General features: G+C 43.7%; 1 protein-coding gene across 6 annotated transcripts in view; it reads left to right on the forward strand.

Annotated features, from left to right (window-relative positions):
- IQCA1 (IQ motif containing with AAA domain 1) overlaps window positions 1-20,791 on the forward strand; it is a 169,826-nt gene that overhangs the window by 132,829 nt on the left and 16,206 nt on the right. For 4 of the 6 annotated variants that reach the window (XM_053283146.1, XM_053283149.1, XM_053283147.1 and 1 more), the window contains exons 15-17: window positions 11-63; window positions 2,915-3,022; window positions 7,730-7,929. In XM_053283146.1, coding sequence (XP_053139121.1) covers window positions 11-63; window positions 2,915-3,022; window positions 7,730-7,929 — 361 coding nt within the window. The remainder of the gene's footprint in view (window positions 1-10; window positions 64-2,914; window positions 3,023-7,729; window positions 7,930-20,791) is intronic. The other 2 variants (XM_053283148.1, XM_053283150.1) reach the window with 2 other exon arrangements.

A 20,791-nucleotide genomic window follows, 5' to 3' on the forward strand; every position in this document is an offset into this window, starting at 1 on the left:
TCAATTGCAGTCAACATTCCATGGGTCCTAAAAGGTTATTGGTCATTGTCAAGCTGTATACAGGTGACCCTCTCTATTCACAGGGGTTTTGTTCTCACCTATAGGCATGAATATGAAAACCATGGATAAAGAACCTTACCCCTATGGGAATCTTGGGATTAGGCTCCTACACAGACACAAATACTAAAAATGGGAGGGGGGGATAAATAAGAGAAATAAAGTACTCTACCTTGCTCTCCAGGGCGCTTTCCAGATTAGACCCTGCAATAGGGTCACGACGCCTTTCATATTTCCAATGCCTTGTTTCAAATTTAGTTGCTGCAATATAGCGTTATAATGTATATCCAGCATTTAAAAGTTTCTGTTTTTTCAGGTGGTTAGTTTTCATGAGACTGCTCCCCCTGCTAGTCACTTTGCTATTTACGTTTTGAATGTGGTTTGCCTGAATGGAAGCATTTTGGGTTCGGTCTTGTCCCCCATGCTGTTTAACATCTACATGAAACCACTGGGAGAGGTCATCCGGGGCCTTGGACTGAGTTTTCAGCAATATGCAGATGACACTCAGCTCTATCTATCCTTGTCACCTGATCCTAGGGAGGTGGTGGGTGTCCTGAATTGGGGTCTGGAGGCTGTGATGGGTTGGATGTGGGCTAATAAACTGAAATTGAATCCAGACAAGACGGAGGTACTGTTGGTCAGTAGGGATGAGGAGATTTTACCGGTTCTGGATGGGGTTGCACTCCCCTTGAAGGAGCAAGTATGCAGCTTGGAGGTATTACTGGACCCAGCTCTGCTTTTGGAAGCTCAGGTGGAGGCAGTGGCTGGGGGTGCCTTTGCACGGCTTCGGCTTCCCTTTCTCGAGAAGGCAGATCTGGCCACAGTTACCCATGCCTTAGTCACGTCATGGCTGGATTACTGTAACGTGCTCTACGTGGGGCTGCCCTTGAAGAATATCCAGAAACTGCAGCTAGTGCAAAATGTGGCCGTTACGGTTTTATCTGGAGCTGCCCGATGAGAGCACATCACAACCATTTTAAAAGAGCTGCACTGGCTACCAGTTTCTTTCCGGGTCCAATTCAATGTGCTAGTTTTGACCTTTAAAACCCTTAACGGTTTGGGCCCGGGGTACCTGAGGGACCGCCTGCTCCCAAGGGTTGCTGCCCAGTTGACGAGGTCATCTGAGGGGGCTCTGCTCCGGGTGCCAACAATGAGGGAGGCTCGGCTGTTGTGCACACAGGACAGAGCCTTCTCTGTTGCTGCCCCCAGACTCTGGAATGCTCTCACGGTGGTTATTTGCTCCTCAGTCTCCTTAAGCATATAGAAAGCGTGTTAAATCCTGGCTTTTTACCCAGGCTTTTATCTGATTGTTCTGCTGCTGCTCTTTGTACTTTGTATTTTGTATTGTTTTTATGCTTGTGCTTTATATTTTTTAATCAGATTTGTTTTATATTTTTCGCTTAATATTTTAATTGTGTCATTTTTAGTCTTGTTTTTAAATTCTGCTGTAAACCGCCTTAGGATTGTTTTAATGAAAGGCAGTATATAAATTTAACAATTAATTAATTAATTAATTAATTAATTAATTAAATCTGGAAAGCGCTCAGGTTTCCAGCTCCCCAGCACTGCTCCCACCAATCCCCAATTCCTCCAATTTTCACAAGAAATTGTGGGAATTTCTTTAATAGCCACAAAATGGCTCTGCACTGTAAAATAGAGACCAGAAATGACATTGGAAGTCATTTCCAGGTCATTTCCAGCCACTCAAAACTGCAAATATGCACATTTTAGCTGTGGGTAAAGAAACTGAGTCTCTAGGACCCATCAGCAGATACACAAAACTGAAATTGTCGAAACTGAGGATAATGAGGGTATATATTTCATTATATATACATCTGTATATATTTCATTTAATTTATAAACAAATATAGTACAGGCTGAAGCGCTCAAGCAGCCCAAACACACACACACACACACACACACTTTTTTTTACTGACTTCCTCAACATACTGCAGTTTCTGGAGGCCACAGACCATGCTCAATCCTCACTGGATGTTTTGGGTTAGATTCCCCTCCCCCCCCTTTTTTTTTAGTGTGGACCCATGGGTGTAACCACAGGAAGGAATGGGATGGGGTGAGAGAAAATGTTTTAATTATCTTTAACCACTGGAATGTAGAATATTGTGACAGCTGTTTAATGATTGTGAGTTCTAAGTTTGGCTCTCATGCTATTTTTCTACACGTCTGTGAATTCTAAGTTTTTAAGCAACACAAGAAGCTAGTGTGTTAGCAGTTGGATAGTGTCTCAGAGTTATATCTGCATAGTGGGCAGAATTCACATTGCGCTCGATCCTTGCCTAAATACTGGCATCTCTTTTGTGTAATCAGAAAGAGAATGTGTGGCATGTGGTAATGTGAGCTCAGGACTTTAATCTAAACCCAGACTTTCTCCAGCTGGACAAGCTAGCATTCTGGTTGGATTGGACTACTTGTGACATCACTTAAATAAAAATCCAGCTGTGCAGTTCCTCTTAATCCCCACAACATCCCTGTGAGATAGGCTACTAGAATTCCAATGTTATAGGTGAGGAACAGGGCCTTCATTGTGGGTGGCCTTGGCAAGTCTCTGAATCCTGTGGCTGAGCTAGGACTTGCAGCAAGACCCAACACTCTGTCCTTGGGACCACAGTGTCTCTGCTTGTTAGCTGGGCCAACCAGCATGGAACAATTGATTCTGTTTTGTTTATTTTGTATTCACCTTTGAGGATGCATTCCAAAACATTATTACTTACTGAGAAAACCTATTAGGGCTTAACAGGATGTTATATTTGTAGTCCCAGGTAGTTTCCAGTTTCTGGAGTTATGCATTCTGTAACAATACAGGATCACATATTAAACCTTTGTCTCTTCCCTGCAGGTGAGTACAGCTATCTGGGGACAATACTTCGACAGGTAGATATAGAACCAATGCCCTCTCTCACGGATGTCAGGCAGCTCATAACTCTGTATGGAATATTGCCATTAGGTAAGATCACAGCAGAAATCGCCAGAGGGCAGAATACCATGCCTTGCTTCCTGTCAGCATCATATATTTTTACAGGCTATGACAGTGCTTGATGGATTTTGGTTGAAAGCATTCTGCAGAATTCTTTTTCAATTAAGCATGCTGAGCTCAGGCAGAATGGTTTTAATAGCATACTTAAAAGAGGGGTGTTGTGTTTGACATACCATTTCTTTACCATTTTTGTTTGCATGTTAACAGTTTGAGAACGGTGGCACATAAAGGAAGTCGCTTGGGAAAGGTAATTGCTAACCTCAAAGCTCCAGTGATTAAATTTAATCAAGTTAGGGGAAGGGCTAAAGTTGCAATTTACCTTTTACAAGCTGGCTAATACATCTTGCTATTAAACAATGGAAGCACTTATGGAATTAGTGAGAGCTCATTTCATGTATCAGAGAGAGTACTTTTAATTATCCTTGTCATTTTAAATACCAAAAATTATCAGTAAGAACCTACCATGGTTGTTTTCTTAAAATACCACCTGCACAGTATATTGTTTGCAACAATGATTACAGAATGACCTTCTTAAGAGAAGTCCTTTGCTTTATATTTTACCTCTGTTATTTTACTACATCTCTCAATGTGGGAGATTTCAGAGAAGAACATTGCCATAATACCCCACTGAATCCACTTTACCAGCCAATACAGTATTGACTGGCTGCAACCAGTCCTAGGCTAGGACTGACCCAGAAGAGGTGATTTTAGAATATTAAAAGTAAAAAAGTAAAAAAGTAGAATATTAACAATTTAGCATAAGAATACTAAAGGTTTAGAATACTAAAACAATGTGTGCATGTCCACCCAAACATTCAACCAAAGCAGAAATTATTTACAGACATGACTTGTATGTGAGAGAGAGCTTGCTAAATCAGCATTAGATGCAGGCCCAAATTTAGAAAGCAGAATAATGCTCATGTAGAGAGAGTATTTACCAATGCTGATCTTTTGTAATTATAAAAGATTTGGTATTGAAAATGTCATGGATAAGCACCACTCTGCAAGAAGTGTATTTGGTTGTTTATTGTGGCTTGAACATTGTGATGGGCAACTATTTTTCTGACGTGACTAAAACATTAGCCTCCTTCAGGCATTATTTAAAAAGCAGGTGCCTATACTTGCATAAAGCATCTGAGAGCATGTCCCCAAACTGAGCATGCCCCCATCTATTCACTGTCTACAGTTACAGTGTTGTCAGCAGAGACAAGAGCTGTAATTGTGGAAAGGTTCTTCCCGCGATTGGAAGCTGAAGCACCTCAGCCATCAAATCATGAAAAGAATCTGTCCATGGTTACTTTATAGATTCTTAGGGAAGTGCTCCACTCGGCTTGTTTCCCTAAACCACTAGGAGGCCCAGTGACAAAATTGTTCTATGACAAGAACAAAACAATCCTGTTTAGAAGGAAGGCTTACTTAAAAATCACTGCATGTTTGTTCAGTTTCTGATCTGGAAGTGAAAGCTGAGTCTCTTTGGGCCCATTGCACCACGTTGTCATGCAGTTGCCACCTAATGAACTACTGAAGGCAGGGACATAGCCATGACGGCAACAGGGAGTGCAGCTGAGGCAGGGCCCCGACTCATGCCAGTTATTGCTCAGTGAGCATAGGCGATCCCCCAAATCATGGCTTGACCAAGACTGTATTGACGCCAGGAAAGCTCTTGTTTTTGCCTACCATAGCCACAAATCCAGTACAGGAGTCAATGCTACAATGACTCTTCCACACTCCTCAACCATAAGAAGCAATATAAACACCTACTGGGAGTTATTCGCACATGGCTTCATGGTGCGGTGTAAATGTTGAGTGAAGCCACTTCAAAGTACACTTGCTGGATTGAGGGAAGCAGCTCTTCCCCTCTGCTCTCATTTTGCTTTGGATGCAAGTTCACATGTTCTCCTTCGTGTTTTCCTTCTAGCCAATGGTGGGGGGCGGGGAGAGGGAGCGAGTACTGAAGAGCTACATCTCCAATTGTAAAGAGAGTACTTCTTATCATGCTAATGATTCTACATCAGTGTCTTTCCCTATTTACTCCAGTGTTTTCAGAAAAAGTATCTTAAAACCATCATTTTTAAAACCCGGAAATACCTCGAGATAAGCTAGAATTCTCAAGGCTTGTGTGTGGAGTGGGTCCAAGGACCTTGAAGAGACCTCGGGGTACATTTGGCTGGTGTGTGAACACACCCACTCTCTCCCGAAGGATATTCAGGGTAGAAGTCCTGTCTGTAAAGCCTCCTGTTATGCAAGAAGAGAGAGGCAGTGAAGGCTACTTGGTCACAGCTCATCCAGGCCAGCAGACTCAGCTCTATTCTGGCACATCATGACCAACCACACCGGCAATGGCTTGGCCCAGTTAGCCACCCATATCCCATCAGAGCTCTGGGAAAGGCACTTTAAGAAGCTGTACAAAGACCCCACTGTAGATGGTGGCTACCCTCTTCTGGATATGGAGGACTTGCCCAGGTGGCCACCAGTCTCTACGGCCAAGACTGAGTCTCTCATTTCCCAAACCAGAATGAGGTGGGGGGCGGAAACCAAAGTTATGGCCTTCACCAGAAGACCCAAGACCCACCACTGGAGTATAAACTGCCACAAGATCAAGCACGGTCACCTGTGTAGCGCTGCATGCCTCCGGCTCAAGAAAGGCCCACTGTGACCATGTTACCCTCACTGCCCAGAAGACCTCCACCACTATACTTAAATTCTTACAGACTAGAGGGGGACAAAATATACCTGTTGCACTCAAAATATTTGAGGCCAAGACGCTAGCACAACTCCTCTATGGGGCCCAATCTGGACCCCACCCCCTAGTCTTGACCCTTTGAAGCGAGTGCAGTCCAAGTTTCGAAGAGCGGCCTTCCAAGTCCCTCGTGTCTCAAATGCTGCCCTACATTTGGAAACAGGCATGATTAAGGTTGAGACCAGAGTGTGGCTGTTCATTCTTAACCTCTAGATTAAACTGTCCCTCAACCCTCAGGGTATGGCCCCCCTGACCTTACAGGACAGTTTTCAGTCTTCTTGGAAAAGGGCCATGTGGTCTAAACTGCTGCTCATGGGCTTTTCTCCCTCTCCTACTTGCTATGGGCCATGAGCAAGCGAAAACAGCCATCAGACAGAGGACGCAGAGTGCCAGGCTGACCTAGGCAGGGTCCCATCCTTCCTATTCCCCCAAAGCCTCAGATACACGGCCTCCCCCGCCACGTATCTGTTGCAGCTGGAAACCCCAAGCCACAGAAGGACGTGCTCTCCCCTCAGCTGTACTGGAAGGCAAATACAGAAAGATCCCAATGGCAGAAAGACTTTACCCCTGTGACACTGGGGAGGTAGACACCACAGAACATATACTCCTCCTCTGCCCCTTTTTTAGAGACGTTCAGGCCAAGTTTATTTCCCTGTGGCTTCACAAGTACCCAGGTCGACCAAACCGTATCTATACCCAGTTGCTGCTTTCAGATGAAGTTCTGGCCTTCACATTTAACACCACCAGGTTCTGCGTGGCATCATGCTAGATCCACCAGACCATGACGACCAGTTCTTCCCCTCGCATCAGCTCCCTACAGCTTAGAACTGCTGTCTATACCACTGTCTTCTAGCGCTCCCATCCTATATGCTCTCTGCTTCAGTCACCGCTTTTTCAGAATGTACATTAGAATTTTAATAATTTTATGGCCCCCCCCTTTTTCAAGTGTAGCAGTTTCTAAATATCATATAATGCAATAGCTTTTATTATTAGATAATTTTAAAATATAGTTTTATGGTTCCACATGTAGTGATTTATACTGATTACATAATATGTTTCAGCAGTAGTTATATAGTTTTATCTATAATTTTAGAGTAGCCTTTTTTTAGTAATTATGGTTTATAACAATTAGTCTAATTAGTATTTTCATAATAATTTTAACGCAACATGATGACAATACTGCTTTGTAATTGCCTTTAATTGTGCTTTTCTGTACTATCTTATGCTGGTCTAGGACCGTAATAACGATGATTACTAGGTGGCCCCTTTATGAGCTGCTTGTTCTCACTGAGAAGCAGCCTCGCTGGGTGTCAGTGCCTTGGAGGTGCCCATAGAAGCTGCCAGCGATGGCATTGGGCTGGAGCAGCTGCTGCCTCTTTAAGTCAGCCGGCAGGATGGAGCCTGGGCAGAAAGGGGGTAGCACCCCACTACCTAGGGCAGTCCCTGCAGGCCAAAGGTGGAGGCTGGATGCACTACAAAGCCTCACTCAAGAGAGCACCCTTCCCGCCTGCCTGCTTGAGCTGGGCTGCACACTCAGCTACCTAGGCAGGTGAAGAAGGAGGGTCCTTCCCTGTCTTCCCCACTACACAGGGCAGGTGACAAAAGGAATGCGGCACTTGCAGTCTCTGTGCCGCTTCCTTGGGACCAACCAGCTGCCAGACGGAGAGAAGGCTACCCCTGCCCCCAGCCCAGTTCTTGCCTCTCCTTCAGTGGCAAAGGCAGGGGAGCACCTGGCAGCAATGGGGTGGGGCAGATGGGCTTCAATGGGGCTCATCTTCAAATCTTGCTACGCCACCCTGACTGAAGACTTTCTCAGTCTCAAGATCTCCCAACCCCAAAATTTGGGAACCACTGCTGTCGATCACTGAAAGGCAGCACCCTTCATACATATATTTATGGGAACATAAAGTAAAATTGTCCCTTTTTTACTTCCATAGGTTCTCAGTCTGTGCATGAGAAAGCGCCTCTGGTGAAAGCCTTGCTGCTGGCTGGGCCAGCTGGAGTGGGGAAAAAGATGCTTATCCATGCTCTCTGCACAGAAACAGGAGCAAACCTCTTCAATTTATCTGCTGCTAACATTGCTGGTAAATACCCAGGAAAGACTGGTCTGCAACTGATGCTTCACATGGTGGTTAAGGTAGGACAGAGGGTGCATTCAGACATAAGGTGAAACTGTGTTTTAGGCTAACTATAGTTAAGAACTCACACCATTAGATGGTTTAGAGGTGTTTATGTGCTTTTGCTTCCCCATCTGCTTAGAACTTAGCTTCATTGGGTAATCCACTCCTCTTGCCATGTTGCAGCAGCCTTTTCCAAACTCTTTGAGTGAAATTATAGTTTAAGAACATAAGAACAGCCTTGCTGGATCAGGCCCAAGGCTATTTAGTTCAGCATCCTGTTTCACACAGTGGCCCACCAGATGCCTCTGAGAAGCCCACAGGCACGAGGAGAGGGCATGCTCTCTCCTGCTCTTGCTCCCCTGCAACTGGTATTTAGAGGCACTTTGCCTCTGAGGCTGGTGGTGGCCTAATAGCCATTGATAGACCTGCCCTCAATGAATTTGTCTGAGCCCCTTTTAAAACCATCCAAGCTAGTAGCCATCAGCACATCCCGTGGCAGAAAATTCCATAGATTAATTATGCGCTGTGTGGGAAAAGTACTTCTTATTGTCGGTCCTAAATTTCCTGGCCTTCAGTTTCATGGGAACCCTTGGTTCTAGTTCTCTCTCACTTTGTGCATAATTTTATACACCTCTATCATGTCTCCCTGTAATAATCTCTTTTCCAAACTGAAAAGCCCCAGATGCTGTAGTCTTGCCTCATAAGGAAGATGCTTCAGGCCCCGGATCATCTTGGTTGCCCTCGTCTACACTTTTTTCAGTTCTCCAATGTCCTTCTTAAGATACAGTGACCAGAACTGTACACAGTACTCCAAATGTGGCTAAACCATAGATTTTTATAAGGGCATTGTAATATTAGCAATGTTATTTTCAGCCCCCTTCCTAATGATCCATAGCATGGGATCTATTGTTCTTAGCACTTCCAATGAGCTGTCCACCAGGACCCCAAGATCCTGGTCAGTCACTGACAGATCAGACTCCATCAATGTGTATGCGAAGTTTCAGGTTTTGCCCCAATATGCATCACTTTACACTTGCTTACACTGAACCACATTTGCCATTTTGTCACCCTCTCAACCGGTTTGGAGAGATCCTTTTGGAGCTCCTCACAATCTGTTTTGGATTTCACTACCCTAAATAGTTTAGTGTCCTCTGCAAATTTGGCCACTTCGCTGGTTACTCCAACTTCTAGATCATTTATGAACATGTTAAGGAGCACTGGTCCCAGTACAGATCCTCTTCTTACTTCCCTCCATTAGGGATGTGAACAAACCTGTTCAGAGGCCCTTTTACAGGCCACTGAACAGGTCCGAACACTTGGGGGTTCAGCCGGTACGAAGGCAGGGGGATAACTTTAAGGGCAGGGGAGGGTGCACTTACCCCACCACTTGTGGAACTCTCTGCCACAGGATGTGGTGACAGCCAACAACCTGGATGGCTTTAAGAGGGGTTTGGATGACTTCATGGAGGAGAAGTCTATCAATGGCTACTAGTCAGAGGGCTGTGGGCCACCTCCAGCCTCAAGGGTGTGCCTCTGAGTACCAGTTGCAGGGGAGCAATGGCAGGAGAGAGGGCATGCCCTCAACTCCTGCCTGTGGCTTCCAGCGGCATCTGGTGGGCCACTGTGCGAAACAGGATGCTGGACTAGATGGGCCTTGAGCCTGATCCAGCAGGGCTGTTCTTATGTTCTTACCACCATGTTTCCCCCACTGCTGCTCTCTGTAAAACTGGTCCGGCGGGGCAGCAGCATACCTCCCTGCTGCCCTGTCCTCTCCTGAGTGACCGGAAGTAACCTGGTGCATGCCCAACGTGCACATGAGCAAACGCAATGTGCACGAGTATGACGTCCACATGCACGTGGGTTACTTCTGTTCTGAGGAGAGGACGGGGCAGCAGAGAGGTACGCTGCCGCCCCACCGGACCAGTTTTACAGAGAGTGCCGGTGGGAGAAATGCTGCAGCGTGAGGGGGAATGCACCCTCCCCTGCCCTTAAAGTTATCCCGCCATCTTTGAACTGGCCCCTGCTGGTTCCATACACATCCCTACCTTCCCTTGTGAAAACTGTCCATTTTTTCATGAACCTGTCCCCTTATCCCATGACTGCTAAGTTTACTCAAGAGCCTTTGGTGGGGAACTTTGTCAAATGCTTTTTGGAAGTCCAGGTATACTATGCCAACGAGATCACCTTTGTCCACATGCCTGTTGACACTTTACATTAACAGGCATTCATTCCTAACCCCATGTTTGCTGAATAGTGAGAATGAACATTTTTTCAAGGGAGAAGCAGCAGAGAGAGGGAGGATGCATAACTCTGCCCCCATGGGGGAAAATGTAATACATAGACAAATAGCATGTCTTGGAGAAAAGTTCTAACCTAGTCTTCTCCCTGATGTCTAGTTTTATCTATGCAGTGAGTTGCTTTTGTGTGTTATTCAGTCATGCAAGTCCCCAGCTGTATTCTGAAGTAGTACAGCTCAGACTCAGATTTACCACCTAGGAACATAGGAACCTGCTTTATACAGAGTCAGACCATTGATTCCATCAGGTCTGCTCTGACTGGCAACAGCTCTCCGGGGTTTCAGAGAGGGCTCTTTCCCAGTCCTCACCTGGAGATGCCAGGGCCTTCTGCTTGCAAAGCAGATACTCTGCCACTGCGCCCCACCTCCCATCTCACCTTAGGGAGAACTAAGCAAAAGTACCTAGTTCACAGCAGCACACCTCCTTTTGTTCTTCTTAATACTGTGTGTGTAGCAACCTACTGAATGACTTACTCATCACAACATGTTTTATATTATACACTTTCAACATAGTTTATATGTTTGCTTTCCACATGGCAGAGGAAGTATTTGTAATACAAAGGTTTTTCAAGTACAGTAAGCCAATTAAAATATAGATTTGGGGCATAATATGTAGAACTAAAGCAGACACAAATGTAGACATCTCTCATCTCTGTGGTTCAGGTAAGCCATGCTTACCCTTCCTTGCTAAGCCATGAGAATTAGCAAGTATCATAGTATAGCTCGCAGTGAGGGTGAGGTAACTTAGAAGTTCCGATTACCAATTGCTTTTACAAATGAAGAAATTTGACTTAAATTAGTCTCCAGGGCACAGAGACTGGCCATTAGGCAGCTTTTTATCCATAAATGAGCCATTGGCTGATGGCAATTATTTCATGAGAGATAGCTTAAATGACTGAGCAGTCATGGAAAATATGAGATTAATATATTTAAAATGTTAAATGCTTGAATAATTTTTCCTATCTTTTAAAATGTAAATACTATTAAAAGTTAAAAGCTCTGACAGAGAACAAGTTCGATAAAAATGTATTCTAGATACAAAGGAAATCATATTTCATAATATAGAAGAATAAAAAGCCAGAAAAATATATGTGTAATTAATATTAACTATGTAAATATTGAGTATTTACATAATCCTTATTAGTTAATATTAATTGCATAAAATGCATGTGTAATTAATAATAAAGATTAAGCACTTTAAAGTCCCATTAACTTCATTGGGAAAGATTTAAGCACTTGCTTAACTCTCCCAATGAAATTAAGAGGACTTAACTGCTTACTTTAGGCTGGATTACGCCCCAAGAAAACTGATTAAAAGAGCTATGGCAGACAAAGGCTACTGCCAGATAGAAAGTCTTCTACCATGGTGGTAGTGGCAGTGCTGCAAATGCGATGCTAGAAATGGCTATCTACAGCACTGCCCTCAATCCCAGTATTATGGAAGGGGCAGGGCTAAACTTGCAACTGATGATCACCTTAAATAAAAGGGAGAGGGGGGTAGGTGAGCACTGAAACACTGCCAAGGGTAAACACATGGCCTTTGAATTGGCAGAAACAAGCAAGGTTTGTTTTTTATGGAGGAGGATGTTTTCAAAATGGCAACTTCTGTCACATATCTCAGATCACAGTTTAAAGTACATAGATAGCTGCGTTATACTACTTCACTCCATTGGTCCATCTAGCTCAATATTGTCTACACTGGCTGTCAGTGGCTCTCCAGGGTTTGAGGCAGAAGTCTTTCCCACTCCTACTTGGAGATACAAGGGAGTGACCCTGAGATTTTCTGCATTAATCTGCATGATTGAACCTGAGATTTTCTTCCACTGAGCTACAGGTCTTCCCAGTCCAGTATGTACTAAGAGATGTGCAAAACGTTTCAACTTGAAACAGGCCTTTTCAAGTGTCTCAAGCTCAAAACAAATAAAGGGCCTGTTTTGAGCTTGGGGGGAAACAACCCCTCTATTCGAAATGTTTCGATGTTTCGAGCCCCATTTTGGAGGCCTTTCCCCCGCTTGCTGATTGGTTTTCTGGCACTGGCTTCCAACTGGCTTGCAATTGCCTTTCTTCTTGGTTGGCTTGTTTTCATACAAATTATAGTGAGTATAATATGGTGTGCTATTGCTGCTATAAATATCTGGTTTGGCTGGACCTTTGATTGACAAAGACAGAACATGGATGCCTGTCTTCCTTAAGTTGTGGTTTGTTGTCTTTGTGAGATAGTGTTATGGCAAGAAATGGACAGTGGCAGGTGTGTGTGTAATATGTGTTTGCTGTGATGAGCTCCATGTCTGGCCTTGAAACTAACTTGTGCTTCACTCTCTGCTCTGGTTTGCTCTGCAATCTGCATTGCAAAGTGTACTCAGTCAAAATGTGGCTGAGGTTACTCTAGTTGGGCTTAAGGCTATGCTAAGGGTGCTGCTATGGTAGCTGTTACTTCCTTACTAGGAAGTAAGGAATCATAATTGTGTGTGAGAGAGCAACTTGTGCCAATGATGTTACTGCAGCGCAGACACTGGCTGGCAGTGGATTCTGGCTCCTTGATTCTTTTTTGACCATTTTTGGACTGTGTTTGAAATGTGTGTTCTGTGTTGGGAGGAACAGATTCCCTTTTACTGTGTGCTTCTGCAGTGCTTTTCAAGGCAGGGTTTCAAATTGTCACCCAAAACTTGTGTGCATACACTTTGTGAGTGCAGCTTATTCCAGCCATAGGGAACAATGGGGAAGTTCAAAACACCCCACTGTTCCCCATGGTAGCTGCTAGGGACACCAAAGTGGGTTGGGTGGTAGGGCAGGATGGGTGCTGCCTACTATCCAAAGCACAAAAGAAATGGGAAAGCAAGCGATTTTAAACACATTTTTAACCTTTCCCCAAGGATCCTATGGGGGATTGGGGAAAAGGTTAAAAATGTGTTTAAAATAGCCTGCATTATTTTGTGGGATGGGTGGTAGGCAGCACCCCTCTTGCCCTACCACCAAACCTACTTTGGTGTCCCTACCCATGGAGAACAATGGGGTGTTTTGAGTTTTCCCATTTTTCCCTATGGCCGAAACACTTGAAATGTTTCGAGGTTTGTTCCGTCGAAACAACCAGGTATGCCGCTATTTTGACGAAACGTTTTGGCCATCTGCGTTTTGTTTCGAGCTTGAAACAAAACACATAATTGGTTTCATGCAGATCCCTAATATGTACCACTGAAGGGCTGAGCCCATTCCCAGTCCTGAGGCCAATGATCATGTTAACTGTGAAATCCAGACTGAGTGCTGTTAAGATTGCTCCATAAAACAATGCTTGCAGTGTTGTCTGGCTGATTCAGCCATGATCCTGCAGTCCTCCCATTGCAAATACCAAGTTAGGAATCCAAGTCAGGAATAGTCTCAAGGGTACAAATTGCTCACTCATCGAAACTTCAAGTAGACTTCTGTTTGTATTGCCATTCTGCTTTGAGTCAGAAAGAGACTTCAGTTCCAACCACAGTTCCCTCTAGGGTGAACACGTCTGCATGCACACAAGATTCCAGCCCCCACCCCTTAGAGGATTCCCTCAGCTACGCAATCTCGCTGCGCTCCAGTAGTGGCTTGAAGTGCCAGCAGTCTTTCACCCTGCCACCGCTGTGTTAGCTCTTGCTGTGGACAGAGTGAAGAAATTGGCTTTTGCAAGCCAGAGAGCCAGTTCTCCCATTTAGTAGCTCAGAGAAGTAGCTTCCCTTCCCTTCTGCCTTCTCCCACCACCGTTCCCTATGGGCTAAGGCTTCCTTGTCCAATGGGAAAGCCGGGGGAGGGGCTTCTGCCAGAAGCTCCAGCACTTAACTTCCTTTCAAAACCCTTTCAGGCAGTTGCAGAGGCCTTCTCTCTCGGTGGCTCATATCTCAGAAAGGAGGGTACCTAGAGGGAGGGTGTGTGAGTGTGCCTAGAGGGACGGTGTGTGCGCGCATGTATAGAGGGAGGTGTGTGGGGTGGGAAGGGAAGGAGTTTACTAGAGGGTTAGGGTCTGTGACTGTAGCAGCTATGTGGGGCGGCAATGGAAGGAGAGTACTAGAGGGAGTGTGTGTGTGTGTGTGTGTGCGCGCGCGCGCAAGGAGGTGTGTGGGGTGGGAAGGGAAGGAGAGTACGAGAGGGAGTGTGTATGTGTTGTACCTATAGTAGCACATAATAATGCACATGTGCGCACCCTGCCTTGATGCTGCTGCCCAGAGAAAACCCAGTCCACTCACTGATTAAACAAATTAGAGGGAGCACTGATCCCAACCTGTGTACAGCTCGGGAGGATATACCTTTGATGACAATTGAGAAAGGGCAAAAAAGACTGGTGTTACATAACTCTCACCCCCTCCCCCTAAAAAAAGGCTAAACAGTCCAGAATAACAGGCCTCAACTCTCATGCAGTGCCATAACTGAAAGCACTATAAGAAAGGTTAAGGAGCCATCTGCTGGCGACTTCAACAAAATGAAGAGCATAACACTGCTAATAAAATTTCAATTATAAATTAATTGCATGGTCCATTTAATTATCCATGGACTCAAATTATCCATGGACTCAAATAATCCATGGATAATTCAAATGAAGTACTTTCATTGGAACATACAGTCTGCTACAAATCTGCCAACAATTTCAATTAGATTCTAATGAATTATGGTGTCTCAACTTTAAAAAAAAATAGCAAAATAGTATTGTATTGATCAGAACAAGACAACATACTATTCAGAGTAATAGTATTCTATATATATGCAAATCTGTTCTTTTTAGCCAGAAAGCAAGGTGATTCATACATGCATTTTGTTCTCAAAATGTTTATCCTGCCTTCTTAAACAAATTATCTAAAATTGCTAGCAAAAGAGGCACATTTTAAAGTGGCAGGGGGTCTTATTTTTAGCAGGGGGGGAACCATTGTTCCCATTCAGTCTATCACAGTGCCTCTCCCGTAGCTGTTGCTCATATCTCTCTTGGGTTTTTTTGTTTTTGTTTTTGTTTTTGTAGATTGTGTGCCCCTGTGAGATAGAGGATTATTTTCTTACACACACAGCCTGTTCCATTCCCCTGAACTTTGACATACTTGTCGGCCATATTTTTGAGAGCCATAGGAACATAGGAAGCTGCTATATACTGAGTCAGACCATTGGTCTATCTAGCTCAGTATTGTCTTCACAGACTGGCAGCAGCTTCTCCAAGGTTGCAGGCAGGAATCTCTCTCAGCCCTATCTTGGAGAAGTCAGGGAGGGAACTTGAAACCAGTTGAGCAAGGTTTGCACTGTAAGATGCAATCTCTGCTTTTGTTCGAAAGCTGCAACTTGCAGGATGCAAAACACTGGAGATGCTCCATTGCCATCTCAACCACAAAGGAGGAGAAGGTTCCAGGAAAGATTAAAGGTAAACCACAAGCTGGAACCTCAATCAAAAACCAGGATACAAGCAAATATATAGAAAGAAATCTGTGTACATACTACAAAATACTGCAAATACAAAGAATAGTCGATACATATATAACATAAATATGGCAGGTTTTCTGGATAGCAACTCATTTTATCAACTTGATCAAATATATACCAATTTTTATGTGAATGGACAAACTCAAAAATACAGAAACATAGGATCGCTGAAGCATAAAGCAACCTACATGGTTCTTGAGCCCCTGGTGGCGCAGTGGTAAAAACTGCCGCCCTGTAACCAGAAGGTTACAAGTTCGATCCTGACCAGGGGCTCAAGGTTGACTCAGCCTTCCATCCTTCCGAGGTCGGTAAAATGAGTACCCAGAATGTTGGGGGCAATATGCTAAATCATTGTAAACCGCTTAGAGAGCTTCGGCTATAGAGCGGTATATAAATGTAAGTGCTATTGCTATTGCTATTGCTACAGTTTTAAAATAGAGAATAGAGAGAGCTGGATTCCTCATCTTAATGATAAAATTGTATCTAAAAGAGAAAGGAATAAGTAATTAAATCCCTAGAAACATGTTTCCAAACTTATCTCCCTCCATCCCCAACCCCCACGATCCAATAAAGTTTAATTGAGGCTGTTCTCATGCATAGGCAAAACCAGGCTGATGATGCCAAGCCCGGTTTTGCCTCCTTGTGAGAACCGCCAGGATCATGCCCAATCCCAGCAGCGCCTTGGTGGCAAACCTGCCTTGAAGCCATCCTCTAAAATGGGGTTAAGAGCACTGTCTTAACCCCGTTTTTCTGATTGTCTGCCAGCCCTGGTGCGGTGCATTATGGGAGTTCTAGGGGTCAGGGCAACGTGTCCCGACCCTCTGAGCTACTGGCAATCATCTGGGCAGGCAATCCACCTGCCCAAAAAACTGGAACAGATCGTCTGTGGGGAGGTGAACTTTTTAAGGCTTTCTCCCTGCTGACTCTATAGCCCTTTCTCACCGATTGTGAGAAAGGGCTCACTGTTTATCAAAATCAATCAAATTACTCATGAGCAATCCCATACAGAATCTACAGGTTTACAAAACAACACTATAGAAACAAATTTAAATCCATTCTTTCATTCAATCCCAGTGGAGACTTTGTGTGCCAAGTGGTAATCCAAAATTCTTCTCATGCTAAGGTCCAAATATTGTCTTTTAGGAGGCTTGATTAATTCTACGAGGCTTGATTAATTCCAAATGCAAAAAAATGCAAGACCAAAGATATATGATGCATAGCTGTAAAATGTGCGGGCAAAGGTGCTTCCATATTTCCAGCACGAATTCAACGTTAGTGTTCAGAAATCATACACAGGTGTCCCTCGCCCCCAGAAATGACTGAACCGTCGTGGTTGGCGAGGGACGCCTGTACACAATGTATGGAGTACCACAATTTGTTAAATCCCTTAACACATATTTCTTGTTATCAGCTGGATTGGTAAAAGATTTAATTTGCAAGCATTGTTGACAACATGAACAATGTCCACATCTGTTATGGCCAACAATCAAACACTTCTTTTGTTTCCACTACACCTGATCTGAACGAACCAATTCGGCAGCCAAGTTAAAGGACTACAGAAACCTATACACGGATGTATCCCACAGCCGGGAACATCCTGAATGAGATGCCAATGTTTGTTAACAAAGTGTCTGATCTTAGAAAGAGAACTTAATGCCAAGGACCAAAACAATCTATTTGGGGCTGTAACAGAGCTCTCCTCAAGCAAAGTAAACTTAGTAATTTGGTCTTCTCTGGATCTAGAAGAATTTATCACTTTCTTGGGGAACCCTCTTGGATGTAAGTTACCAGAAAATAAAACAGGCTGCATATGATGGGAATCTGTTCTGGTGTTATTTCTTTTTAGATGCAGAAAATAACCATATGGTAGATTTTGAGCAAATCTTGAGCAAAGGGGCACCTTTTAAAGTGGTGAGTCTCTTACATTTGGCAGGGGAAGAACAACTGGCCCAATTCAGTCCCAGCACAGCACCTCAACAGTTGCTGTTGCTGGTTTCTGCCTTGTAGATTGTGAGCCCTTTTGGGACAGGGAGCCATCATATTTATCTATTAATTATTTTTCTATGTAAACTGTCTTGAGAACTTGTGTTGATAAGTGGTATATACATATTTGTAGTAGCAGTAGTAGTAAAAGCCACATTTAGCTGCAACCAGGGCACCAAATCTTGCCAGGTTTTTGGTATACCTATAAAGTACAAACATCATCATGTGCACAACAAAGGAAGCCGAACAAGTATAGCCTGCTTTACTTTTTTCCCTTTTTGTACTCTCATAATGTAAAAACAATGTAATCTCACTGATCTATTTTTCATCCTCTGTGTTTTTGCCTGTAATGACACTTAGTTGTGCAAATGTATATATATACTGATACAAAAAATGGAATAATCATTCAGAGGCAAGATGGTGAAAGGGGATGGAGCCACTCTGGGAAGAGCATCAGAAAGTTCCAAGTTCCCTCCCTGGCTTCTCCAAGATAGGGCTGAGAGAGATTCCTGCCTGCAACCTTGAAGAAGACGCTGCCAGTCTGACTCAGTATATAGCAGCTTCCTATGTTCCTAAGTAACTGTCCCTAGTCAGCCCAATGTAGCATCTCTGCAGTGGCTGCTGCAAGTGTCTCCCTTGTTTCTTTTTAGATTGTGAGCCCCTGTGAGAAAGTGAATCATTTCCTCATTACCTAGTTCATTACCTATGAACTAGGTAAAGGTTCATATTGAAAAGCAATATATTATTATTATTATTATTATTATTATTATTATTATTATTATTATTGATGATGCTATTTACACACAGTCTACCAGATGTTATTGACTGGATTTGGTATTATTATATTATATATCCCCTCCGCCCCACCATCAGGACAGCACAAATAGTACAACGATATCTTTAATTTTTCTTTAGTTATCCTAGACCCTTGGAAAGGGCCTGATAATTAAAGTACTAAAACAATATCTGGACTGTGTGTAAATAACATAATAATAATTTTAAAAAGATTATTAGATAGAGGCAATTTTTAAGACACTTTGGTTCCAGGCCTTAACTTTTGGATTGGGCACAAAAACACATTGGTAACCAGTGCAGATGATATCAAATTAAAGTTATACACTAATTTGCCAGCTCCAGTGCTGCATTCTGGGCCAATTGCAGTTTCCAGACTATTTTCAAAGGTAGCCCCACATAAAGTGAGGTCCAGAATGCAGCAGTCAGATTGTTCACTGGAGCACCAGTTTAGAATCATCATTTCCTCTTTCAGAGCAGAAGATGGAAATGAGATATAGAGCTGGGTGTCATCCACAAACTGATGACGCCCTAGCCCAAATGTTCAGATTACCTCCCCCAGAAAGTTTAGGGGGAGTTAAATAACATGAGACACCAGATGGAAATTTGTGGCAACTGTATAATAAAGAGCATGGTGGACAGCAGTCCCCCAGCACCACCTTCTGGAACCAGGGAATAGAATCAGCACAACAAAGTTCTTCCCAGTCATACTCCAACCAAGCAATTCAGGAGATATTGTAGTCAATAGGCTGAAAGCCACTGAGAGGTCCAGGATAATCAATAGGGTCTCACTCCCTCTTCCAATCACCCAGGAAGGTAATTGACCAGGGTGACCAAGGTAGTTTTAGTTCAAAACTGGGCTGGAAGCCTGAGTGGGCCAAATCTAAATAATCAGTTTCACCTAAGAATACCTGGAATTGTGTGTCACCATCTCATATTCAAACATCTTGTCAAGATATGGCAAATTTGAAACAGGGTGATAATTAGGTCGATAGTTTCTTAAGAAAGGATTTCACAGCTGCTTCCTTAAAAGTTGCTGGGACCACATTTTCACTTAAGGGAGCATTTACCAATTCCATCTCCCCATCAGCAAGCCCTGAACTGGCTATTCTATCTAATAAGCCAAGATGGGCAAGGATCAAGAGCACACATAGTGTACCACTGCCCAGAGCCATTTGGATGGGGAAGGATGGGGTGGTATATAAATGTAATAAACAAACAAATAAAAAAATACCACATCACTCCAAGGATCCACATCATCAGTTGAGACATGATTTGAGAGGTAATATAAAGTGGGATCATTCCCAATTTTTTTGTTTGTTTTGGCTATATGCACATACTCATTTAAGGTAAGAGAATCACAGATATGATCATGCTGAAGAAAAAGTATAGAAGGTTTGAATGAGACTGTAATACTAGAATCTTCATCATCCAACAACAGATATTGTATTGCAAAAGCTGTGTTGTATAAAAGCACGTATTTACTTTAATAACTCTTCAGAAGAAGTTTACTAAAATAAAAACTGTCGTAGGATTAATAGAAAATAGGACATCTTAAAGGACATCCATTTTTAAACTGGATAATTTTTCAATGAATTAATGCTTGAAGTGCTAATCAAATAAATCATGTGCAGGCTAAAATGTGAATTTTCCTTTGATTCTGTGCTAATGCCATTGCTGTAAATGAGGTCTTGATTCAGACAATGCATTTACAATCATTTTACAAGCAAATGAGGATTTGATGCAAATAAACAAAAACCAACTACGTATCAGGGCAAGATAGACACTTCAGTAGGCATGCTCCTGCCGTGTAGATGCTTTTCCCAACATAGGCAGTGGGGTGTGCACAAAACCAGCTGGCCCAGTTCAGTTCAAACTAGACCCAAACTGGACCAGGCCAGTTCGGTTCTGCACCCCCTCGAACGCCCCCAGTTCAGTTGAGGGGGTCGCAATCACCCGCTCCGGGGGGCTTCTCCAAGGCCACAGGGGGGAGTCATGACCCAGGCCATGCAGAGGCTCATTGGGCATGTGTGGCGACCTCCAAAATTGCCACTGCCATACAAGGCAGGCCCGGAATGGGACAAAAGCCACCCAGAATTGGCGATTTTTACCATAACGGAGGCCAGCGGGGGGAAGGGAAAACTCTAGAGACACACACACCCCACTGCCTTGGGGAAGCCCCCTGGAGGGGGTGAATTGCAACCCACCCACACCCGAATGGCCGGGGTAGTTCTGTTCAGTATTGGACCATCAGACTGAACAGGTTCAGTATCGAACCTGTTCAACATCGAACCTGTTTGCACATCTCTAATGGGCAGTAGTAACCATGTAGGGGGAAATAACCCTAACAAGGATTTTTAAATGGGTTTTCATCTACTTGTGTC

This window comes from Hemicordylus capensis, chromosome 1 (genome assembly GCF_027244095.1).
Source record: "Hemicordylus capensis ecotype Gifberg chromosome 1, rHemCap1.1.pri, whole genome shotgun sequence".
NCBI classification, from domain to species: domain Eukaryota; kingdom Metazoa; phylum Chordata; class Lepidosauria; order Squamata; family Cordylidae; genus Hemicordylus; species Hemicordylus capensis.